Consider the following 24683-nt stretch of genomic DNA (forward strand, 5'->3'; position numbering starts at 1 on the left):
GCAGCGAAGGGGCCTGAGGGGACATTGATGAGGAGCACAGACGGTCCTGAGTGCAGAGCAAGTGCTTGTCGGCAGGGCGAACAACTTGTCTTGGGGTTGGAAGAGAACGAGGAGAGATGCGGCTTGAAAAGTTATGCGTTGCGATGTTCAGGTTCCGGCGACGCAGCGGGCTTTCCGAGCTGTTTTGGGCCAATCACACTCGCCGCAAGGGGATGGGCTCCGTCAGCTCCTGCTTTCTCCACAACATCATCATCCGTGATTCCAAGGCAAATGGACCAATGTCTCGTTCCCTGTGCTGGATCATGGCCCTCTCACCAAGCTCAGGCTGGCACAAATTGATCTTCCCAATTGCGCAAACGCCTTTTTTCTAGTGTGCGACCGTCTAATGTGCCGAGTTGTTCAACAGCACGGCCAGTACTTGCTAACAGCTCGGTGCTTTGTCTAGCTACTACTACTCACAAGTGTCTCATCTCCTACCCTCGGTCGCAAATACCGCGACGGCAAAGAATGGCCTCGAATCTGCTGCCACAGGACTTCAAAATCATATCGTCTTTACGCTACGATCCTGCACTTTTAACGATAGGCAAGCGGACAGCGGCAAGAACTTCACCCGATCCATTAACCACACCGTATTATCTCCTCCCTTATCATCAAGAACGCCTCCGAAATGCAGCGGCATGTTTCAGCTGGGGAAATGCTCTCACCTTTCTGAAACAAGACACAAATCAGTTCGTCGAGTTTCTGGACACCTTCATTCCGGATATTTCCAAGCCATGGCGCCTCCGAATACTCCTCGATAGCACGGGCACTTGCGAGGTTGAGGTCAACCCGACGACATCGATAAATCCGCTGAATTTTCTAACTCCATTCGAAACGGACCTCCAGTCTACGGCCTGGCGTGTATACATTGATTCCGAACGCATATCCCCCTCTGCATTCACCACACACAAGACTACGACTCGCGACTTTTACACAGCTGCGCGTCTTCGATCGGGAATAGTTTCTTTTGTAGAGCCTGCGGAAGTTCTTCTGGTAAATCCGGCGGGTGAGATCATGGAAGGAAGCATTACAACACCATACTTCAGGCGACGAGATACGACGGATGGGGAGGGAAAGCCGGCTTGGATTACACCGCCGCTTTCCAGCGGTGGCAATGCGGGTACCACGAGGCAATATGCTTTAGCACAAGGATTCTGCACTGAGGAGGCAATTGCAGCTACTGACCTAGTGGATGGCGAGGAGTGTTGGCTCAGTAATAGTGTCCGAGGTTTTATCCGCGGTCAAATCGTACTAGGAGGGTTCGACGAGCCACACACCTAACGTCTTTCTAAGCCCGCCAAAAGAAGGATTTCCGAGGGGAGTTGAGAATCCAGAAATCCCGGACCCCGATGAGACACCAGGCCTTCCCCATCGCTCATGTTGGGAGTATGGACTTGCGGGCATGTGTCACCTTTGTTGACATATCTTATGCATAGAAGCGCCAAATAGTACTACTCCGCACCTACCATTTATATTGCAGGGCCACGTCAGAGTCCGACTGTACTGCACCCGATTATGATGAAAGGCTGTTATGAGATGCAGCATATCCAAAACGAGCAGGGTTATATAATTCTGCTAGTACTCCTATGATGAAATCGGTACTGCGTGGATTCTTCAATGCTACTAGTACTACAGTACTACCCCTCGTATATAGTTAGGTGTGACTAGTAGTGGGTACTAAGTACTACTCTGCTGTTACTAGTACTAGTAGTAGTTGATAGTACTGGTAGAGTCAAAAAGCTTGGCTGTCATGGCTCCTCCGTTTCGTCGCAAAACGGCACTGATAGTACTAGCAGTACTGGTACTGGTAAGTACTTAATATATAGTATTGAAGCTCTACTACTGAAAAGTAATACTCCGACTGTAGTAGTAGTAGTAGTAGTAGTAGTAGTACTTGCGGCATAGTTAGTTGGTGTACTTGCTTAGTTACAGCTCGGATATATAAATTGACGGAAGATTGGCTGATAGTTCCGTAGCATTTGCAAAATACCCATCCCAGACAGGCTGTCCATCTTGACGTCAGGAAGTGATACCTCGAACATGATCATACGAGGATCAGCATAGATTTTGCTGTCTGCCACGCAGTCCTGGTCTATAGTAGCAGCTGAAGAAAAAGAGTACTACTAAGTACTACATGATGATTGGCCCGTGGGGGGACAATCAGATGATGCACCGGCCCATCCCCGCATTACCGAACAGGCTTAGCGGCGAGCGGCCAGAAGCTGACAGAAATTCTTCCCAGTCGGAGGCTCGGGCAGATTCGTCCGGCCACTGAGAATGGCGATTGAGCAGGCGAGCACTGCAGTTCATTCACTTTAAACCAAGCAGCATCCCCAACGCCACCCTCTGCTCCAGTTCCATCCTCTTCCTCCACCCATCCAGTCGGCGTGACTTTCTCATCTCAATCCTCCAATCCACTCTGTATGCATCATTCGCAATTATGAAATTCTTCGAGAATGTCTTCACCTACGACTACTCCTTCCCGGCCGTGTCGCTGGCCTACTTCCTTCGCTATCCCAACCCTTATTCTCGCCATGTGTTGACCACCGATGTCATTGACCGTTACGTCGACCCGACGACCCAGCGTCTCCACACCACTCGTCTCCTTCTCAAGAAATCCAAGGTTCCCTCGGGAATCCTCAAACTCCTTCCCAAGGGGATTGGCGGCTCAGACAATTCCGGCCAGAGCTATATCCTCGAAACGACTGTCGTCGACGCCAAAGAGGGTTGGATGCAGACGGAATCTCGTAACATGGAATGGACCGGGATATTGAGCGTGGTCGAGAGACAATTCTATCAACGCCAGCCCCATGAAGGTCCACTCGGCACGCTGGAAGGGCTTTCGCTCGATGACAAAAAAAGCGAACAGACTACGGTGCGCACCACAGTCACTTTCCGCTCCAAATTCGGGCAAGGAAAATTGCTAGGTAGAAGGAAGACCGAGCCGAGTAGCGACCACACCGGGGATTATGAAGAAGAAGCTCCGAAAAGAGGCCTTTTCACCTCCCTGTCCACTGCGGGAATCCAACGCACAATTGAGCTGATTGGATTGAACCGCACCCGGGATGCCGTGCTCAAGAGCAAGCAGGGCATGAATGTGGTTCTCGAGCGCTTGCGTAATGGCGGTATTGTGGGTGTTCTTGAAGGGATGCGTCAAGATCGAGAGGCAGCGTTCGGACCGGAGGGTGGTCCCTGGAAGCGAGTTTGGCTATCCGGCCATGGGCATGCGTCTATTCAAGATGACGACAATTGACTTCGAGCTTCTCATCGAACTGGAGAATAAGGCGACCAACACGGGAAATATATATGCGACATTCAAGCGTGGAGCTCTGGCGTTTTTGGGGGTTCTCCTTTCTTTTTTGCTTTTGACGGACACTCTCCTACCCTTCTGAACCTTTCTTTTCCTTCCTTTCACGGTCACACTCTGAAATTTCGGACCACTTTGACACCTGCATATGATCTCACCATGTATACAACGAGAAACGTCACGGATCAGAACATTGTGTATATTAGGAAAGGGCGGCCGGTCGGATACTCTTACTGAATTCGGCTGCACCTCTGTACAATATCGATGCAATTCACATCTACTTCTTTCACTTGCTTCTATTTATTGTAGTCGCATGTTCCATGACTACCATAGTGGCTCTTATATGAAAAGCCCTCTTTGGTTTTACGCTTCTCTCACTGATACCTCATCTTGACTTCCGCTCACCATCCCTTCACGGGGAAGATATCTCTCAGTTTGAAAGATCATTGGCATCAAATAACCGTAAGTCTTCTGCCAGATACCATCGACTCTCGCTAGCAGGGAGTGCAAGCCATCAATAGGAAGGAGACGACGGCTGAGGATCAGAGACGAACGGTCTGGAAATGCACGTGATCATTACCTGAACCAGAACGTGGTAAGCTTTCCGCGAGAAACTCCTCGAACAGCTGGATGACAGTCGGTGTGACCCCTACGGAATAATCACTAGCCCATGAACTTTCTTTCACGAACTAACATGAAACGATTTCTGCCAGCTGGCTCATAAGGTGTTGTCCCATCTCGGTTCTTGTCTCTTCAGACCGTCCGCATCCAAAACTCAGATATCCCTACATAGAACAAGATCCGATACGGAAAGATGGAACGTCAACTACCGACGCGTGGGGTACGCGTTCTTGATACACAGATAGCACCAGAGCGCCATGGAGTGAAGCGTGAATACCACGACCAGAGTACGCCTTCTGCGGACAGTACACAAGTAAACGAGGGTTTCAAATTCCTGGCTGTGCCTACCGAGACCGATGATCTTGAAGCGACATGTACGAAGCTTAAAGAGCTAGCTAAAACCGTCGAGCAAGGCAACAGTCTCGCACTATTCACGGGACTGAAATTGGCAACATACCCATCGAAAAGCGACCCGGAGAGCGTGGCCATGAGCCAGCTGACACCGGAAGAGCTGTGGATGTATGAGACCTGGAAGGAGATGAAGATGATACAAGACGCCGAGTCAACGAATGGTGACCGTTCCTGCGGCGAAGAGGATCGCAATGGTATGAAACTCCCATACTTCGACTGGGAACAGAACGTGGCGCCGGTGCCCCAGGGAGCTCAGAGTCTCAAGAGGTTTACGCAACGGGCGGCGGCCATGGATGTGGTCTTTGGCCATCAAGGCGCTACACCTGAAAATGCTTCCTGGCTCACGTCGCACATGATATTCATGTTACCCCTTGTCAAAGCTGTTACAAAGATCACCAACATTAAGAAGAACCTCAAAAATAATCATCAGTCGCGGCATACGCGTGGACTGACAGACATGGAGGCGGCTGAGGTTGAAACGGCGCGCAAATTGGTAGCTATCGCGACTAAAAATCGGGCTCGCGAAATGGAGAAGATTCGCCGGTTAACTAAATCGATCGAGGAAGATGCTTTAATAATCAGAGGCCGCGCCGAAGCTCTGGAGAGATCGAGGCACACCTCGACTGTGCCTCATCGATGAGGGTATACTGTGCGATCTATTTCGTATAGATCAGGCACGAGAAGCCCAGGCCAAGGCAGAGAGTCCCAAGGGTTGTAAGAGACATCTCCAGAGCACGCGACCTCGTATCAGAGGGTCTTTTCCGATGGAACCCGTATTATTGCAGTTGTTACCGTTCGTATGTGCTTAGCAGGGTACGAAGGGATAACAACGACTAAATGAAGTTATAGTACCATAGTAGTATTTAGTATCCGCTAACTGGCTATGACGCCACAGCGAATATGAAACTGGGGTACGGACACCCCATCTCTAGTCTTTCTTGACTTTCTACTGTATATGTTCCTCGGTGTCACAGACATACATAACTACTCACATCTTGAAGACAGCCCGACAAAAGGCAAGGCTCGAATCCGCGGGAAACCTCCATCCGAAGAAACCAACTAACTAGGGTTTAATTGGTTTCTGAATATTTCTCTCAACATGACAGCGGTAGGCAGCCTAGTAGTACTAAATTACCGTACCAACACAGATTACCATATCACGATGATATGTGTGTGGGGGGAGGAATCGTTCCGGAAAGACTCTCTAGTTAGCTGCCCACCCACATCCGAGAACCCCGAGGCGAATTCGAAGAAACCGGAAGCGAAAGGAAATGTGAAGAACAGGAGGTTTTCCTTTCCTAGACAGCCAAGAGCGGATCTACTAATCATCTATGCCAGGAATGGATTGAAAGGGAACAGTTTCTTCATCATAATAAGAAATCAAAATAAAATTAAAATCACTCATTAATATGGGTAATTAGGGGGTTCGTGACTAGGCAGCAAGTAAGCAAGCATACCCGAAATCCCACTTGCTTTCGCCAAGCGAGTCAGGACAGGCAGATAGTAGTCCTAGTTGGGAGATTCAGTTATGGCATTCCGGCTGATGACCTCATAGGCATTGTTGTCGCAAAACTAGTGCTACATGGCATACTACTACTGTATGTAGTACCCTTCATTTAATTGATCCTGGGAGATGGGATGGGACGAGGAGGGGAGGGGAGGGGTAAGTAAGTAGTAGGACTCAGCTCTCAATGTGCATGGATGTAATGCAGAAAGTATAATAAATCCTTTCCTCATAATTTGAAACAGGATTCATTCATACTTACAAGTTGAACAAATATCTAGTCGCCTGACCAAAGTAGTAGGTAAATAAGTAGTAGGTATTCATTCAGCTATTATGTACCCTACGGACTACTACTGTCTATGTATCAGGTGGTTGGTCGCACATGGTATGGTAAACTGAGTAGTAAACCAACAGAGTTACTGCCTACAAAGTATGTAGTAGAACTCACGCATTCAGACTATTCCTGAAAGAGAGGATCGGATGTTTGGTTATTTTTTTATTTTATTATTATTATTATTATTTTTTTTTTTTTTTTGGGAATGCGGGTTCGTGGATGATCAGGGATGGGTATCGCTGATGTCATTGCATTTTTTTTTCCCCCTCTAACGTACTCATCCATCCATCCATCCATCCCTTCGGTCCATGGAAAAAAGGGAAGGGAAGGGGAAGGGAAGGGGGGAACAGGTTGAACAAATTCCCCACCCGCCTCTTTCTTTGGAAAGACATCATAGTTCAGAGAGAACTGGGAAGCAGCAAATGCGAAACATTGGTCAATGCTACGAATTGACGGAGAACTGCTATCTACTTTGATTTAATGGCCGCTTGGGCCTCTCGGATTGGTTAGTTAGTGTGGTAGACTAAGTACAAAGGAGTGATGGTGGTGGCTCTAAAAACCAGGGATCAATTTCAGTCCAAGTTCGTGTTAGTCCTACTAGTGCAAAGGGAAAAAGAAGTGCCAATGTTGACTGATTTTCCACATGGGAGTAATCAAAACCCGCCACCGGGGATTTTCTTTATCTTTTCTTTCTATTTAGTACTTAGACCAAGACAGAGACCCATCTCAAGCTCTTATGGGGAGACCGGAATGCTTGGAATCGAATTTACCTTAGTAGTCTTTTTTGTTCCCTGCTCTAATTTCACTGCCTGTCCACTTGCAGCGAGATAAGCAGTGTTTGACCAATTCATACTGAAGTAGTGAGAAGTGGACATATCACACGCCTGTAACAAAGAGGCGTGTGAGTGTGTACCAAGTGATTGAAGAAGAAAAGAGAGAAAGAGAGAAAGAGAGAAAGAAAGAAAGAAAGAAAGAAAGAAAGAAAGAAAGAAAGAAAGAAAGAAAGAAAGAAAGAATGAATGAATGAATGGTATGCGATCGATCGCTACGTACAATACTTGTGCAATACCTACACACATGCATGCATGCATGCAAACAGAGACTTTTTCTGCAAGCGAAAGTGATCCCAAAAACCAAATCCCACCCACCGGTGGCAACGACGGCAATAGCCGATCCAACAACAGCACGCGATGGGTTATGAAGAAAAAGAGAGAGCAAACGGAGAGAGGTGGGGGGTTTTGAGCAGAAATGCAGCAAACCCAAACGAAATAATTTCGGAGGTCCCATTGAAAAGAGCAGTGCTCATTGCTCGAAACCTTCATAGCGGCCACTAGTGGCGCTTGTTTCTTTAGCTACCTAGGTCGAAAATAACACTAAAAGTGTAACCCTGAGAATTGTCAACTTCTGTCTAGTTAACCATTGGATGGAACGATTTTTGTCGGTCCATAAGTAACTCCATCGCAGCAGGGGGGAGGGAAAGAAAAGCAGGGACTGCTGGCTAAGACGCTAAGCTGGGACTGGCTACTTTAGTACTGTTAGTTTAGTACTAGATGGCTCTTACTAGTGTGGTGTGCCTGTGAGTTGAGTTGAGTGTATCAGGGACCACTAGTAGTGCTGTTACTGAAGGGAGGGTGGATCTCTCCGAGGGACCACGCTAATCGTATCGGTCAGGCTAACTAACGGTTCTCCGACAAATCAACAAACCCCTCTTGAGCTTTTGCGATGGAAACGGTCGACCGTTCCAGAGAACGTCTCATCTATCTAGTAGGGTAAACGATTGACATTATAGTAGCATATTGCTTGAGATTTTGTAATTGGACTTACCTGCCTTCTTGTAGTTGGTATCTAACATCGCACTCATCGCTACAGTAGCTTTGGCAGGATCACCAGCCACGCTCGACTATCCTGTAGATCAAAAGGTAGATCTACCGCGTGTTGGCATTTTATGAATATGCCTAGAATTTGGGAAAGCCATGATAGGTTATAGTTAGCCTCGGGCTTACTTTGCTTGCTGGCTAGCTGTATGGACACTTAATAACCTCACTTCATTTATTCCGATAGTGCTACTAACTGACCTATGTCGCATCCCCCAATACCATTGGTGCGATATCTGGGCCACCCCCTACCAACGGCGTGCTACAAAATGACTCCTCCGGCAACCATCGCGCTTGACCTAAAGCACAACGAAGTCAAGGGTGTTCAGACATCCGACATTTAACCGTGGTTGAGTCCGTGTCTCGTTACAACAAGACCCTGCAGACATGGCCTGAACTCTGGGCTGTATCATTGATTTCACTCCATTCTGAGCCATCCTTGTTCGAGTAGGTGTTCATCTTAACGCGTTATGCAGCAGAAAACCCCCGAGACTGGGCGCATTGATTGACAAAAGCAATACTACACTAGTAGTGGACGAAGTAAAAGTCAACATGCCGATACGTTGCCACGTGCGGTTGGCATATAGTAACTACTGTCTGCTCAGAATCCAGCAGACTCACCGCACTTGGGTAGACCGGTCTGCCGCAGGAGAAAACTATGAGAGGCTTGTTATGATGAGTGAGTGGTTTGATGGGAGTTTCTAGGTATCAGAAGTGAGAGCATCTACTCCGTAGTCTGCTAGTTTCGGGAACCGTTTTGTACGAACGGAGTAGGCGGGTCCGAGGCCGAAAGAGTCGTGAGACCTGAATGCATGCTGGTAGTCCTCCATAACTGCTAGTGTAGTCGAGTCAACAGCTCAGCAGAGTTCAGGAGTCTCCCATAAACTAGATAATATCAGATAAACGAAAAAAAAGCTTGTTCGACATTTACCGCAGGACACGAGGGATCGATGAAAACAAGCCCGGAAAAGTTACAATCACGGGCGACAGGCCCAATTTGGGTTAGTGGACAATTTGACCGAAGTGTCAATAATTCATAAGTTGTCCACTGTAAAGTGTAGATTAAATGTGCCGGTCCTCCAATGTCCCCCTGCAAGCAGACCTTATCCGCTTCTACTGTTGCGCTCATAGGGGGATTGATTTTTGGGGTGGTAACTGGTAAGAGTAAGACCAGTGTATTGACCCTTGACTGCCTCCTCGAAAAGTGGGAGATGGAGATGGACAAATCATCGAGCATATGTGTTCGGAAGGAGCTCCGAATGATTCGAAAGGCAGGACTTGAAGCATTCTCGATGTCACCGGAGGGGCCGGATGATGGTGGAAAAAGCCAAAAGCGTGATAGTTACTGTACCAAAAAAAGAAAGTGCAATTTATCACCAGTTAGTTTTGATTTGAAGGACCCGCTACCGGCCACTCTAGTCAGGTAGATATTAGATAAGTAATAATCCCATAATCGGATTGAGTGACCAGACCCTGAAACCGGAAGATCATGGTGTTTCCCGAACAGTCAAGAATAAGGATAATAATAACAAAAAAAAAAAATAAAAATAAAAATAAATAATCAGTCACTTCAAACACTGGTTCCAATACGGGGCTTGGTATGAACTACCACAATATTACCTGAGATACGAGATACCGACCGGTCACAGTACTGGGAGCAGTACTAGTTGCCATGTCTCTGAGCTCCACCACCTCGACGCTGCTCATATTCTAGTCAGCACTACAGATTACTAACTAGTTGGTTAGCTAGTTACCAGGAGACAACCTTGGACCCTGAGTCAGGGTGAAAATCTCACCAGGCGCACAGCTAGATTGTTGGTTACTTAAGTTAGTACACAGTAGTTGTGAGCAGTAAGTAAGTAAGTAAAGACGGCGTTTTCTGGCTGTCACCGGATGTGGGAAGAGAAAAATACCACCTAACCTCCTAGTTACGATGGTGGCTGGAACATAAGCGAGTCTATTGGCCCCTGAAGAGAGACGAGGAGCGGCGCCAGTCCCGAAATATGTGGTGAATGGGCCCTGTGACTGGCTCCCTGCTGCGACCCTGGGCGGGATTACCCTCCGGAATTACCGCATTCGGCACAAGGTATGCGGGGGCTGCCAGTTAGCGTCGGTGACCGGGCAGCGCCAAGAATGCCTCGAGGATTCTGGGAAGTCAGGGAGTCACCGAAAGCCAGGCACCTTGGGCCAATCCCCATGCGTATCCACACGCCTTGTTTCACGGGCAAGACAGTCCAACTCGCCCTGGCAAGAAAAGAATAATCTGTCCAGGATTGAGCAGCAGGGCATCATACTACTACTACTTACTACTACTCCTTCTGACTTAACCTCCAATTCTTAATGAATACTAACTCACACCCTCACTACTTTACTACCACACTGGGAATCACACCCTGATTACCTTATGCTTACCCCCTCTTTCTCTTCCCTCCTGTCTCTCATCTCTGGCTAAATACCTCTTCTTGATTCCCTTCTCCGCAACCGATCATCGGCCCCTGTTGCTCCGTCCGCACCCATCATTGACCGTCGCTCATCACCTCCCACCACCACTACCACTACCATCACCCCTCTCCCCATCATCTTCAAACAGAGACCCTGGCGCCTTGGGGCAATCTGCTCGTCTATCAACTGCCGGAACCCCCCAACGACCCGGTCTGTTCTTCCAGCCTTGACTTGATAACCTTCAGCATCCTTCGATTCTGAACGAAGTTCTCCTTCGACCGATAAGCCGTCAGCCTGCCGCCCTGTCTGTCGCGACTCCTGCACCCGATCGTCGCGGCTGCGGACGCGAATAAATCTACACATATCTACTGTCCATCACAGGCAAACAGACGAATTGAACTTTTGTTATGAACCCTTGAGAACATCACCCGACACCTTTGGACTTTGCGAACCCGTCGTGTTCCGCGCCTTTTATGTGTTTATAGCAAGTCCAGTTCTGGCATGATTCAGGCGACCGCCTCCCGACTTTGACCTTTTCTTAAGCCACCACCTATCCCACCGCCTCTTAGTTGACCTTGATTTACACCGATTGACGGTTATGAGCATGGTCTTCGCCCGCTCAACGGCTCCCATTACATCATTATAGTGTCTGTGAAGCAGATCGGTCTCTCTTCTCAGCACGATTTCCGACCGTTCGTGGTACCAAATGGCCGGCCCTATTGGAATGGGGGCAATCCTCCGATCTTATTTAAATGCCTTCGTTCTTTTACTTGTCATTGGATCGCCAGCAATCGCTCAGTTCTGCTCATTTTGGAGCGGTAGCTGTCTCGATGCCCTGGCTCAGACTGCCGTCTCCTTCAATTTCCCCCCTCTGTTTGAGGAGAGTCTCAACCTCTACTATGGATTCGACGCCAACTCCCGAGGAAAAGGCCAAGAGCCCATGACTAAAGTTAGCTTTTGGCTCGGATACAGTGCTCTTCTCAATAGCTCTGTCATCAATTCCAACCGCACCTCTGAGATTGCTTTGCGGGTGGGGAATCTTACCGGAACTCCGTCAGGTTCCAACAATGGCTGCGATGGCGTGTGGGGCGCACAATGCTCGTACGACTTGATCACCTTGTTGAAGCAGGCCTTGTATGGACTCACCACGAGTGGAAGTTACTATGATGACCCACTGGATACGGTGTTGAGTGAAATGCTCATCAACCAGCCCGTACTCTCCAATTGCCCTCCGCCTCTGTTCGACGTTGCTGCCATACCTTCTATCTGTATGTTGGCTCCGCTGTTTGTTCTGCCTTCTGTTTGCAGTCCTTACTGACTGAATACAGCTTTTGCTCAGGAAACTGATACCACCCGAATTGCAACCCTCCAAACGTCCGGATCCAGCAGTGAACCCTGGAAGACATGGTTCATTGATAATATGACTGCTAATGACCAAGCAGCTCAAGTTGCAGTCGCCATTATTAGCAGAGCTCCATCCTACAACGGCAACCCTCCCAAATATGTGGATGATATACAAGTAGAGCTCGTTTGTACTCAGGCTCCATCTACAGGAAGCTCTTCGTCAAGTCAAGGCTCGTGACCTACGGTTGACCCCATATTTTTGGGAGAACAATCGACATGAATCAACGCAATGTGTATATCCATCACAGTCTTGGAGATCACCCACGGACTCATCTAGGTGCACTTAGACACAGCTCCCGACTGGCGAGCTATCTCGCCATGAGATGTGCCTAGCCTGAGTTGACTTCGACGACCAACAGGGTACTTATTCCTACACGACCTTATATGATGAACAGCTCTGTGGTGCACTTCTACAAGAAGACCTAAAGCAACCCGAAGAGTTGGTGACATGATACTGCGACAGACGCAAACTATCCCGTCAGTCGTTGAGAGGTCAGCTGCTGTGATATATGGCGCTGCAATGTCATCTGAGGGAAAGGCCTACGATTACGGATGATGACTCGGCTGGCTTCCGTTACTTGGCGTCTTCCATGATCGGACCGGCCTCTCTCCCTTCGTCAAATCCGGTGGCACAATTCAGATGCACATAAATGGGTCACCCATCTACATCCTACATGGAAAGAAGACGTAAACCAGACAAGCATTGCATGTTTGCTAGTGACACGTCAAGGTCACAAGGGGTATACTGGAAATTTGCGAACTAAGTACAGATTAGAATGCCATTCCAAATAACCACCACTCTAAAGCTCCCCATTTCTCCTATAATCGATCCTCAACCGCATACCCCTCTTGCGGTGCGTACGTCCCCGCGAACCTGCCTCGCTTATAATGTCGGCCATTCCATGTCAATTGGCTCCAAATCGCCCGGGCCTCGGAAATCCTCGAGGATGTCGGCTTGTTCGCTCAGGAGCTTCCTGTCCGTTTGCTTGCCAATCGTGGCCAATCCCCTCCATCTTTCCAAATCCTTCGCATTCCTCTTGTCGCCGTGGGCCGCCTCACTTTCTTCCCAATGCCCCTTGGAGAACCCCAGCAACGTGGTGATGCGCTTTCGTGGAATGTCATACACCAACGAGCATATGGTGCCGGTCTCCTCGAGCCAATTGCACTGCCAGAGTTCGCCCGGTCGAATGCACTGGTACGTGGCCGTTTGAAAGTTCTTCCGGCCGGCCATGGGCCCGCCATGGATGGCGTAGACGATGCGGTCCTCGTTATAAAACCACATTTCATAGCGCCATTTTTCGGGGTTTCCTTGGGCGTCCTGCGCGGCGTAATCGTATATTAAATGACGGTCACGAATATCGGTGTCGAACGGGGTGTCTTTCAGCGCAGGAACAACTGGCATGATGATCAAATCGAATACTTATGGATGTGGATGCGGGACGAAATGTCAGGTAGAAGGATGATGGCTAGTATTTTCTGAGAATAAAACAATCGCCGTGGCACGAGAATTGGTCGCTGGCCTCAATTTAAACCTTAATCACAAATCATGCAGTATAATTCAATACAGGAATTGGTCACCACGGCCCTTTATATATGTAATTTGTCCTTGTAGATATACACCGTATAAGTTAGTAGCTGCCTGCCACCTCTTCCCGGTGCCTCTCTTTTTGTTCAACTTGCTTTGCCGGGATTCCCTTCCGAGTTGGACAGCGATGACATCACGACACAAGCGAGACGGAACTGCCCCCCTTCGGCTTGTTTGTATGAATCTTCTTAAAGTGATGTTACTGTGTTTGCTTGCCGAGTTTACCGCTGGCTCTTTCCATTCAGTCCAAACACTGGGTGTGAATTTCCATGCTTTCGAGAAGTTGTGGATCCACCGAGCCTACAGTACAACTATCAGTGGCGAATTGAGTCGTAAGGCGGGATGGACGATTCGGCAATTGGCAGCTTTGAGCCTAGGCTCGATGAATGAATTGAGTTTAAGCCTAAGGTAGCTGGGGTTGTATTGCCTTCTCTTTCGGTACCCGTGCATGATGTTGGAATGGGTGGTGGTAAATTAATTCAGTGGTATACTAGTAGTGATTGCTCTGTGAAACACAGTTGTATGATTGATGATGCCGTTCTTCCAGTGTGTCGTGGTGATGCAGTGGTATATGTGCATATGTAGACATGTACTACGTACCTACTAAGGCTCTGGAATTTTGGCTAGTATCTATTCATCTGTGTCTGAAGAACTCTTATGCGTAATGCTTGATAATCCCTGAACGGGGAAGACAAAGGGTGAGCGGGATTCTCGTTGTTCCTTCTGCGTCTATCGTGCCCATAGAGGGGATAATTCGATTCTCTCGGAGATGTTAACATCTCCCCAATCGAAGATTGCCCCTTTCCTAAGAAACGCATGGATACGTCTAGTTGAAGGTGACCAGCGCAGCTGGCTATATTCATCTGCTCAGTGAATTACTTTCTTACTTCTAAGAGTGGAGGGTATGCATAAGTTGTGTTGCATTCAAAGTCCACAGGATGTCGGTGAAAGATACCGTTTGTTTTATAATTGTATTTGTTGTATTCATTGATTACACGAAATTGAATGATGGTGTGCTAATCTGTCCTTCGTGTTGAAGTCCAGCTCGAGATCTCGTTATCGACAAGCTGATCATCATTTGTTAGGTATCTTGGAGTATCAGATTTACAAGTGATGCTTCCTGTTCAATGTCCAAAGAGGATAAGACATCTACGTTTAGGACACCTCCTGGAAGTTTGGAAGCGTGGATCTTGAACACAAGAGCACAGAAGAGGAGGCGGAACGGAAGATAGACAACGTATAATCGGTAGTGTTATCCGCTACACGAATATTGCCTCCAGATGCTTTCAATCATCCCGAGATTGGCTAGCAGCCCGGGGTCCGTGGCATGCTAGTCTCTCAGAGAAGGGAAGGTGGGCATATAGATCTTTCGGCACTTGTTTGCCAAGCCTGTCGATTATTGCTTAAGTTGATCGTCCTTATGGCTTCTCACTGGGGTATATTGCGAGCTAGCATTACCCCATCGATGGCTTTGATCGACCATCTAGCGAACAATCTGCGTCAACCGCTGCCGATATGCTGGGAATATTAAGTGCCGGCGCATCTCCTGCATACACATTGGCGCCAATTGAGTTTTCAAGACACAAGAAGCCTTGTACAGGTGGCCAGGTAATTCGGCACGCATTCCCAATGATCGAGTTTGGAACACCCACAGATGGATATTAGATTGGGCTGGGCCTTCGGGATGACTGGTTATGGGGGTCGTACCACCGACGCAAAGTCGACGGGGCTATCCGTCATAGGAAGGTAGATATGGAAACGTTTGCTTTTCTTACTCTCACCTTCCCCGTGATTGTGACTGCTGAAAACTTTTGGTTCCTATTTATCTATTTATTAGTTTATTTATTCAAACAGCCTTGCCTAACCGAGGCGTGGGTTGGGCTTGCGAGTGTGTGGGCGGGATCCTCTCATGGCCGCTGGAAGAGAGTGAACAATTACACTTGCGGCACAAAGCAGATCATCCGGTCAAGGATCTGTCGGCTCCTGTTTGCTGCATGTGTGGTTCATGGAAATCCAGCAAGCTCTAGTATGGTCGGGCATCATGCTTGGCCAGTCGAAAAGTGAGAAGCTCTTTCAGCTACAACGTTTAAAGTTTGCAGACCCACTGGTTGGAGAGCTTAATGGAGGCTCGCATCCCCATCACAAGCTTGACTAGTGCAGCTTGACTCCGCCCATAGGTGACGGCATCAATGTTTCATGCTCGGATGACCTCGGAAGCGATGATTGTAGAGCGGCGTTCTCTATGTGTCTTTCAATCGAAGCGGTCGATCGCCTCGAGGGAGGGAAAAAAGGGTTGTAGGATTTTCTTCAGTATGAATGGGGCAATGCTTGGAGCAGACTGCAAAAGCGCCCAACGGCGCCAGGCTGGGCATCTTTGGGTTCATCATGGAACTACGAGTCAGTGCTGAATGACAAACCACCTAGACCGCTCTCTGGCTCTATCCCACCTGCTTGATGTTCTGTGGTGGAAAACCCCAAGGGTGCAGCAGTGGTGGTGATTTCATGAGTCGGGCCGGCGCATGACGTAGCAGATCCCTGAACCGGCGCATATCGTCATCGTTCGTGTTGCCCGATCATCCCGCACTGAGATGATGTTTCTTATAATTATCAAACTCCGTCTAAACTAATAACTACTGGCCCTCGTCCCGATTCATTAATTTCCCGGTGCCGGATCTACTGAAACAGATCGACAATCTACAAGAAGCACAGCCCACCAGACACGCACCCCATCGGCAACAACTCTCATTCACTACCACCACTCATCACTCATTCATATCACACCACCAAGATGGTTGCCAAAGCTATCCAGCTCGGCCTACGGATCTGGGAGGTATGTCAATCTGTCTCGAGCCGAGAGCCTTGCTCTGGCTGGACCTGCAAAGCAAGCAAGTGAAGCAGCTGGGAATTCTGGACTAACGCTGAAGATGGCATCAGTTCATCTGGACTCTGCTCATCATGGCTTTGATCGGTAACATGATCGCCGAAGCGTTCGCCGGGAACCCGGCGACCATCAACTACACCATGTTTGTTGCAGCCTTCTCGATGTTCACACTCTTCTATCTAGTCCCAGCGTCAATCAATATTGACTGGGCTATTCACCCAATCTTCTTGATCGCCATCGACACGCTCAATGCGATCTTGTTCCTTACGGCTGGTATCGCTCTGGCTGCGAAATTGGAATGCCACAGCTGCAGCAACGATGTACGTATAGTGCATGATTTTCTGCCTTATCAGTCGGGGAAGCTATCCACTAAAAAAAGTGGAGAGTGGAGTTTTCGTCCCGCGAACTCCAAAAAAGATGATGCACCACAGTAAAATAATATTAAGGCAACGCTGACTTGTGGATACTTACCCTAGTCCTACACGCTGAACAACGAAATCACCAATGGAGCCCATAACCGCACGAAGCGTTGCCGCGAGGCTCAGGCCTCGACGGCATTCCTGTGGTTTGCCTGGGCTGGCTACACTGCCTCGATGATTCTGTCGATCATCATGTCACGCCAGACAAGTGTCAACCTTCGTGGACGCACCGGTCCTGCCCGCGGCGTTACTCGCCCCAGCATGGCCCAAGTTTAAAGAGTGGTTCATATCCACTTCTCCGCCTCGGCTGAGATTACGTTGTTCGATGTGAATGTCACTCTCAGGAATGGAATGGAATGAATGACGAAGCGCAACTGGGCCAACTATGAAATCAGATGCAATTGGACACAAGGCGCTGATTCTGGCTGATGAAACCGACTTAACAATCTTCATCAAACTCATTACTAATTCAGAGAAAAAAAAGAAGTCCTGGCTGTACTTGGCCGGGAATCATGGCCGGGGATAATTATAATCGGGAGGAAAGGAGTTTTGTGTGTAATTCTAATTATGTTTTTTTTCTTTTTTTTTTTTAGTCATATGTACTTGATAGTTCGTAATACTGATCGATCCAATGTGATAAGGCTCTTGGATACTGTCAAAATGTCAGATGATATTTATTTCCAGTCAGATGCCTACCCACAACCCACAACTCTTGATTTACGGTGGTATGTGGGATGCTGCTCCGAAACTCTTAGAGAAACGCCGAGACGCGATGACCTGGACGACGATGTCTACATGCCGACCGGGGAAGAAGCAAGTAGACCGATTGTTTAGAAAGTCAGCTCACTCCGGAGGCTCCGGAGGCTGCATTTCAGCTCCTCACTAGTCGCCGGACGATCAATTCAGAGAAGTCAAGCATTCTCCTCTTTCCCTTCCAACAGCTACATACATAAGACTCTCTCGTCTGCTCATGCTCTATAGTACCTTCAAAATCCTCAACTATTCTATGATTTTCTCCGCCTCGGTGCATTAGTCACCCGGAACATCATCACCATGGTCAAAGCTATAGCCGTCACTGCTCCCGAGACTATCTCCGTGGTGAGCGACTGGCCCAAACCTACCCTTCGTGATGACTGCATCCTCGTCAAAGTGGTGAGCGTCGGGCTTAATCCCACAGACTGGAAGAATGCCCTTCGAAGCACTCCCGTCGTTACTGTTGGCTGTGACTACGCCGGCATTGTAGAAGCTGTCGGCTCTGCAGTCACGAAACCTTTCCGGGTCGGTGATCGTGTCTTTGGCCTCATCCGCGGCTGCAACCCCAACCTCCCCTACAATGGAGCATTCTCAGAGTACGTCCTCGCTCTAGGTGACCTGCAGTTCGCCATACCGGAGAATCTCAGCTTCCAGGAAGCCGCAACCCTAGGAGTCGGCCTGGGCACCATTGCTCAATCTCTGTACCAAAGCCTGCAGCTCGCATCATTCGATCATCCCCTTGCCCAGCCGGAACCCATCCTCGTCTATGGCGGTGCTACGGCCACAGGAACTCTGGCAATTCAATTTGCCAAGCTGTCCGGGTACGAGGTGATCACGACGTGTTCGCCCGAGACCGAGGGGCTAGTGAAGAGCCGTGGTGCCGACCATGTAGTTGACTACAAGAGTCCTGGGGCGGCTGACAAGATCCGCGAGGTTACGCAGGATCAGCTGAAGTTGGTGCTGGATACCATCTCGACGGAGGAGACGGCGGCATTTTGCGGAAGGGCTATGAGCTCCCAGGGCGGTGATTATACTGCGATGATAGACAGCAAGGTGCCTCGTGTGGATGTGCGCAGCCGCTGGACGCTGGGTTATACGGTATTCGGAGAGGAGTTGACGTTTCGGGGTGTGCATATCCCTGCAAAACCAGAAGATCGGGCTTTTGCGGCAGAGTGGATCGAAAAGGCGGCCAAGTTGTTGGCGGATGGCAAGGTTGTCCCTCATCCTGTGCAGCTTGGGTCTGGTGGCTTGCAGGGTGTCATTGAGGGACTGAATTTCTTGAAAGAAGGTAGAGTCAAGGGGTGCAAGTTGGTGTATAATGTGAATGAGACTGCCTAACTCTATGGTAATATGCTATCATGACTGCACGGAGCCCCGACGGCCGCGAGACTTATAAGGCGGCCCCAAGAAAGGACGGTAAAGCTTAATGGTGCGTAGCAGCCTCGCAGGGAGAGTACCAGGCAGACATGAATGGGGAATGGAAGAGGCTAAAATCAGTCTAGAACCCAGATTCTCTCCGCGCTGTGGGTTATTGGATAGGACTAAGTAGACTTGCGACAGGGGTTTTTACACCCAGTCACCTTATCGCTGCCATCTAATTGCTGGATTTACAACACCGTCCAAGATTAAAGAGGTGGATGGGCCAGCGAGATTAGCTCCTTAAAAGGTACTGCTTCGATTTCACCTGACACTCAGCCTCACTTCACCTCAGCACTCCCTCGTTAACCTCACCTTTCAACCGTTACAATCCGGGTCCCATTGCTATTTAGCATTCCCTCGTCATTAACCTGCGTATCGAGGATATTCCACGAGGATGGACAACATTCATGTTTGCGGAGACGATGAATTCGGTCCACGAGTGGTCCACTGTCGAGGGAACTTCGACTTCACCCTGCTTTTTGAAGAGTGCTTCTTTTCGATCGCTCCCTCGGCATTACTTCTGCTTGTACTTCCCTTGCGCTACAAGCAGCTATGGAAACATCGGACAGTCATCGTCTCTCAAAGCTGGGCATACTGGGCTAAGCTGGTACGTGCGTCTTGTCAAGGAATGAACTGTCGCTAGCTAACTCACGCACCGCTATCTACTAGGTTTCAGCACAAGTTTTCGGTGCATCCCAGCTTTGCCTTCTAGTCTTATGGCTCCTCCCTCACACGCCACGGACACAGGCATCCCTGGCTGCTGCGGTTCTGACTTTAATTACATCTGTTGGCCTGCTGTTCCTGTCCCATTTGGAACACCTATATTCTGTGCAGCCCTCTTCCCTTCTGAACCTGTTCCTATCATGGACAATTATCTTCGATGCCGTACGTGCAAGAAGCTTATGGCTGGCCTCGTATACCGTTATTGCTACTCTCTATACAGCAAGCATTGCGGTCAAATCGGTTTGGTTCTATTTAGAGACGAAGTCCAAACTGGCATATTTCATGAAGAAAAACGTGCAATATGGCGACGAGGAAATTAGAAGATTCTATAATCGCGCCTTCTTCTGGTGGGTTAATCCTTTGCTCTTGCTCGGTTTCAAGCAGTCAGTGTCTCTCGAGGAATTGCCGTACCTTGATCGGGCTCTGTCAGCAAACGAATTACATCGAAAGTTTTCCGCTCACTGGGCTTCAAGTAAGTAGCAGCCAGATGGCATTTTCAGTGTCTGCTGACTAGTTTCAGTGCCAAAAACATATGAGAACGCGTTGGCCTATTGCGCTGTCCGTGCATTCAGAGCCCCAGTCTTTTACTCCTTCTTGTCGAGGTTGATGAGGATTGGTTTGGATTATACGCAACCTTTCTTGATAACCAGATTAACGATTTACGTTGGCCAGAAAATTCCTAGTAAAGATGATGGCTATGGCCTGATTGGTGCATTTGCACTGGTCTTCATTCTGAAAGGCGTATGCTATCTAGCCCGCTCCTTTGATATTTATCCTGATCAACTTCATATAGGTCATGAATTGCCTTTATGAGCACTATATATTTCGTCTTATAACGCAGATACGCGGCGCTCTGGTATCTGTCATCTATGATAAGACGCTTGAGCTAAAGTACGATGAGTACAGTGACTCGGCAGCGCTGACTTTGATGAGCAATGATATCGACAACATTGCATCGGGGATCCAGAATGTGCATGAAGTTTGGGCGAGTCCCATAGAGGTGGGCATTGCACTGTACTTGTTACAGCGTCAGGTAGCTTGGGCTGCTACAGTTCCGGCAGCCCTTTCTGTTGCGGTCTTCTATTCCACCCATCTGTTGTCGAAGTCTGCACCGGGGAGGCAAAAGGTTTGGATGCAGGCTGTTCGTGACAGAGTTGCGTTTGCTTCGAGTTACCTCGATGCGAGTGTAAGTATCAAGATGCTTGGCCTCCAAAAGCATTTTTCTAGAATGCTACATCAACTGCGCATTGACGAGCTGAATCGACAGTCAAAATTTCGCCATCTGATGGTGAAGATGAATTTGCTCGGTAAGTTCAGTTTGAGCGAGAATAAATTGTGTCGAGACTCACGGTGTTTTCAGCGGGCACAACAACCAATCTCAGCCCGGTCCTCACACTCAGTCTCTTCACCGGTGTTGCACTCCATACCGGAAAAAGACCATTGACAGTGGCTCAAACATTCACATCGCTTTCGATAATCTCTCTATTGAGTGGCCCTCTGTCAAACCTGATCTATTCGGGCCCGAAAGCTAGTGCGGCGCTGGAATGCTTTCAAAGGATCCAAGCTTACTTACTAGCAAGTCCCAGACTCGATGATCGAGTTATACCCCCGAGTCATCAGCATGTCTCCCCGTATACAAATTGGACTGATATGGACACCGAGGGGGTGGGCCCCATTGAGCTTCAGCAGCCAAAGCCATCGGATACAGGCATTGGGCATCGTTCTGTCGCAGCAAAGTCGGACTTGCTGCAAATCCACCAGGCTGATTTTGGTTGGGATCGCAGTTCGCCAGCTACATTGCGGAGCATCGATCTTAGATGCCCTCCTTCTTCGCTTACCATGGTTACCGGGGCCGTTGGATCGGGCAAGAGCACTCTGCTTCAAGGAATTCTGGGTGAGGTTCCCTGCTTGAAGGGCTTCATTTACAGCAACGTTTGCGAAATATCTTTCTGTAGTAGCAGGGCTTGGATTCGCAACAGATCCATCCGTGAGAACATCTGCCAACCCTTGCCTTTTGATGAGCAATGGTACCGAACTGTGCTTTATTCGACTGCGCTCGACCAAGACATTGAAAGCTTTCCCCACAAAGATCACACAATCATTGGTAGTAATGGTATGGCAACTAGTGGCGGACAAAGACAACGCATTGCTATTGCCCGTGCAATCTATGCACGCAAGCAATTAGCTCTTTTCGATGACGTTCTAAGTTCTCTGGATGCGAAAACTTCAGAGCAAGTTTTCCAACGCGTTTTCGGGGCACAGGGCATCTTGCGCCGCCATAGAGTTGCTGCTATATTAGCAACGCATGATCAGAAACTTCTTGCCTTTGCCGATAATGCTGTCTTGCTCCAAAACGGAGTGATCACGAAACAAGGCCATCCTCAATTGCTTCAGCCACGGAATTTATCGGGTGAATCAGCGGCCACTTCACGCTCAATCGAGGAGCGCCAAGTAGCATTGCCGGGTAGCCAGGCGGCTGCAGGCATTGCGTCTTCGAATGCTGACGAGATGAACAGGAAGATAGGCGACCTGGGCATATATGCATACTACCTCCGAGCAGCCGGCCCTTGGCAGGTATTGATCTACTTCGTATCCTTAGTGATAGGTGTGTTCTGCTCTCAATTTCCCAGTAAGTCTACCTCCCTTCATGGTCGACTTTCATTGATGAAAGGAGCGAAGATCTTTGGGTCCAATGGTGGGGAGAAGAAAATGCCCGGACGCCGTTCGGAAGGCTAGCCCTCTATATCAGCGTCTATGCTCTTCTGGCTGCTCTAGGAGCTGCCCTATGGGCATGGTGCATGTGGCTCGTCTTCTGCCGCATTGTCCCCACGTCTTCCAACAGGCTCCATGATTATCTGGTGATGAAGATCGATAAGGCTCCTTTGTACTGGCTCACCTGCACCGACAGCGGCATCACTCTAAATCACTTCAGTCAGGACATGACTCTAATTGACCGATCACTTCCGGCTGACTTTCTTAAAACATCGAAAAATTTTACACAATGCTTGATGAGCGCCATATTTATCTGTGTTGGTGCCAAATACATGGCTCCCCTGATCCCCTTATCAGTAATTGTTGTTTACTCAATTCAGAAGTTCTACCTCCGAACATCACGACAACTTCGCCATCTGGACCTCGAGAGCAAGTCACCACTATACACCCAATTTACCGAGACCATAAATGGGCTTGTCACTATCCGCGCGTTTGGCTGGCAAAACAGCTTCCGTGAAGAGCACCAGGAACTGCTCCAAAAACCCAACCGGCCCTACTATATGCTGGTTGTCATACAGCGGGGGCTTATTCTTGGTCTAGATCTGTCTGTTGCTGGCATTGCAATCTTGCTAGTGATACTCTCAGTTTTTGTGCGCGGAACTGGGCCAATAGGTGTTTCGCTTGTCTCTCTAATCACGTTCAGTCAGCAGCTGTCGGAATTGATCAATTTCTGGACATCCATGGAGACCAGTATTGGTGCAGTTACACGCATCCGCAATTTTCAAAAGGTTCCCTGAGAGGATCTTCCTGGAGAGGAAGTAGTTCCTCGTACAGATTGGCCATCAGAGGGCCATATAGCTTTCCAAAATGTCAGCATATGCTATGATCTGAACTCTCCCCCTGTTCTTCAACAAATAACCCTGGCCATCCCTGCTGGTTCCAAGCTAGGGGTATGCGGGCGCTCTGGAAGTGGGAAAAGCTCTCTACTTCTTCCCATTCTTCGCATGGTTGAAATACAAAGTGGTGACATTTATATTGATGCCGTGAGTTTACAATCATGCCCTCGTGACACCGTCCGCGATCAAGTTACAGTGATACCTCAAGAGCCTGTCTTATTCCGGGGCACTATCCGTGATAATATCGCTGGGTTCAGCCCCATGGACGATGAGATTGTCCTCAATGCACTACAAAAAGTACAATTGTACGAACATGTCCAGAGCTCTGGTGGTCTCGATGCTGAAATCGATCACCTCCCCCTATCAGCAGGCCAGCGACAGCTCATTTGCCTGGCTCGAGCTATTGTCAAGAAAAGAAAAATCTTGCTCCTGGATGAGGCCACTAGCCATGTGGATAACGAGACAGATTCCCTGATGCAAGATATAATTCGCACTGAGTTTGCAGGCTGCACTATTATTACAGTTGCGCATAGGGTTTCTACCCTTCTGGATTACGATCAGATTGCTGTCATTGATGGAGGAAAGATGGTTGAATATGGCACACCTAGTGAGCTTTTCGAAAGATCGGGGTCGCTTCTCCGGCAGTTGCATGATCAGCAGAGGCTCAGGGTGTGATGATGCTACGATATTTGGCTTTAAGGTAGTGCTTGTATGAGATATGGCGGAAGGAGCTCGAGGGGACAGACTGGGAAATTCAGAGCTCATCCTCTTCATCATTACCCAGCATCATGACTTTGATTGTGGGTTTAATATCCGTAAATATAGAAACAAGAGGGATAGCCAGTATACCGCTTGTCCCTGGCGCCAAGCAAAACTAGCGAAGTGCTCGAGGTTGTCCACCATCATCGAAACAGATGCTGTAGAATCGTCAAGAGTATACGTTACGTTAGCAGCAAACCAGTAGTCAATAACATGGGGTTAGGGCCATATCCAATATATTTCTGGGACTGAAGCTTTGGACATATAGTATGGAATCTAACCGAAGGTCGCATACTGCATTGTCTCCCATTTCATTTTCCGATGATGTCAGGCATAGCCTAAGTAATGTATTCAAAGCTTATATACCTCCTTCTCAAAGGCAAACGACAACATCATCTGGGGATTTAAATGTAGCAAAAATACTCGCTAGGCACAAGAAGCTAGCTAGTACTGGAGTAGTAGTAGTAGTTGTTGTTGTTGTGGCCCCCTGCCCAATCAGGTAAACCCGCTGACAACGTGACAAGCACCGTGCAACCTCCAGCACTTCTTCCCTCTCTTCACAGCAACGCATGGAATACTGTAGTTGTTTACTACAATACG

The 24683-nt window shown here is 48.6% G+C and overlaps 9 protein-coding genes across 9 annotated transcripts; 8 read left to right on the forward strand and 1 right to left on the reverse strand.

The window, feature by feature from the left end:
• Positions 1–116: 116 nt before the first annotated feature.
• On the forward strand, positions 117–1944 carry An03g04800 (uncharacterized protein; the record flags this gene model as incomplete). The annotated part of the gene is made up of 5 exons (XM_001390324.3): positions 117–285; positions 446–1267; positions 1357–1425; positions 1520–1600; positions 1742–1944. The coding sequence occupies 5 exons, from the start codon at positions 117–119 to the stop codon at positions 1942–1944; spliced, it is 1344 nt and encodes a 447-aa protein (XP_001390361.3).
• Positions 1945–2479: 535 nt separating this feature from the next.
• Positions 2480–3292, forward strand: An03g04810 (uncharacterized protein; the record flags this gene model as incomplete). The annotated part of the gene is made up of 1 exon (XM_001390325.3): positions 2480–3292. The coding sequence occupies one exon, from the start codon at positions 2480–2482 to the stop codon at positions 3290–3292; it is 813 nt and encodes a 270-aa protein (XP_001390362.1).
• Positions 3293–4160: 868 nt separating this feature from the next.
• An03g04820 (uncharacterized protein) lies at positions 4161–5018 on the forward strand (the record flags this gene model as incomplete). Its single annotated transcript, XM_001390326.1, has 1 exon — positions 4161–5018. The coding sequence occupies one exon, from the start codon at positions 4161–4163 to the stop codon at positions 5016–5018; it is 858 nt and encodes a 285-aa protein (XP_001390363.1).
• Positions 5019–8642: 3624 nt separating this feature from the next.
• An03g04830 (hypothetical protein) lies at positions 8643–9517 on the forward strand (the record flags this gene model as incomplete). The annotated part of the gene is made up of 3 exons (XM_059747102.1): positions 8643–8769; positions 9006–9091; positions 9152–9517. The coding sequence occupies 3 exons, from the start codon at positions 8643–8645 to the stop codon at positions 9515–9517; spliced, it is 579 nt and encodes a 192-aa protein (XP_059600305.1).
• Positions 9518–11238: 1721 nt separating this feature from the next.
• Positions 11239–12114, forward strand: An03g04840 (hypothetical protein; the record flags this gene model as incomplete). Its single annotated transcript, XM_001390328.3, has 2 exons — positions 11239–11800; positions 11861–12114. The coding sequence occupies 2 exons, from the start codon at positions 11239–11241 to the stop codon at positions 12112–12114; spliced, it is 816 nt and encodes a 271-aa protein (XP_001390365.1).
• Positions 12115–12819: 705 nt separating this feature from the next.
• On the reverse strand, positions 12820–13338 carry An03g04850 (uncharacterized protein; the record flags this gene model as incomplete). The annotated part of the gene is made up of 1 exon (XM_001390329.1): positions 12820–13338. The coding sequence occupies one exon, from the start codon at positions 13336–13338 to the stop codon at positions 12820–12822; it is 519 nt and encodes a 172-aa protein (XP_001390366.1).
• Positions 13339–16309: 2971 nt separating this feature from the next.
• Positions 16310–17097, forward strand: An03g04860 (uncharacterized protein; the record flags this gene model as incomplete). Its single annotated transcript, XM_001390330.3, has 3 exons — positions 16310–16351; positions 16456–16722; positions 16879–17097. The coding sequence occupies 3 exons, from the start codon at positions 16310–16312 to the stop codon at positions 17095–17097; spliced, it is 528 nt and encodes a 175-aa protein (XP_001390367.1).
• Positions 17098–17874: 777 nt separating this feature from the next.
• An03g04870 (uncharacterized protein) lies at positions 17875–18912 on the forward strand (the record flags this gene model as incomplete). Its single annotated transcript, XM_001390331.1, has 1 exon — positions 17875–18912. The coding sequence occupies one exon, from the start codon at positions 17875–17877 to the stop codon at positions 18910–18912; it is 1038 nt and encodes a 345-aa protein (XP_001390368.1).
• A 488-nt stretch (positions 18913–19400) lies between these two features.
• An03g04880 (uncharacterized protein) lies at positions 19401–23999 on the forward strand (the record flags this gene model as incomplete). Its single annotated transcript, XM_059747103.1, has 10 exons — positions 19401–19600; positions 19670–19878; positions 19937–20188; positions 20237–20457; positions 20510–20902; positions 20933–21023; positions 21077–22345; positions 22492–23078; positions 23132–23246; positions 23287–23999. The coding sequence occupies 10 exons, from the start codon at positions 19401–19403 to the stop codon at positions 23997–23999; spliced, it is 4050 nt and encodes a 1349-aa protein (XP_059600306.1).
• Positions 24000–24683: the final 684 nt, after the last annotated feature.

Source organism: Aspergillus niger, assembly GCF_000002855.4.
Source record: "Aspergillus niger supercontig An03".
NCBI lineage: Eukaryota > Fungi > Ascomycota > Eurotiomycetes > Eurotiales > Aspergillaceae > Aspergillus > Aspergillus niger.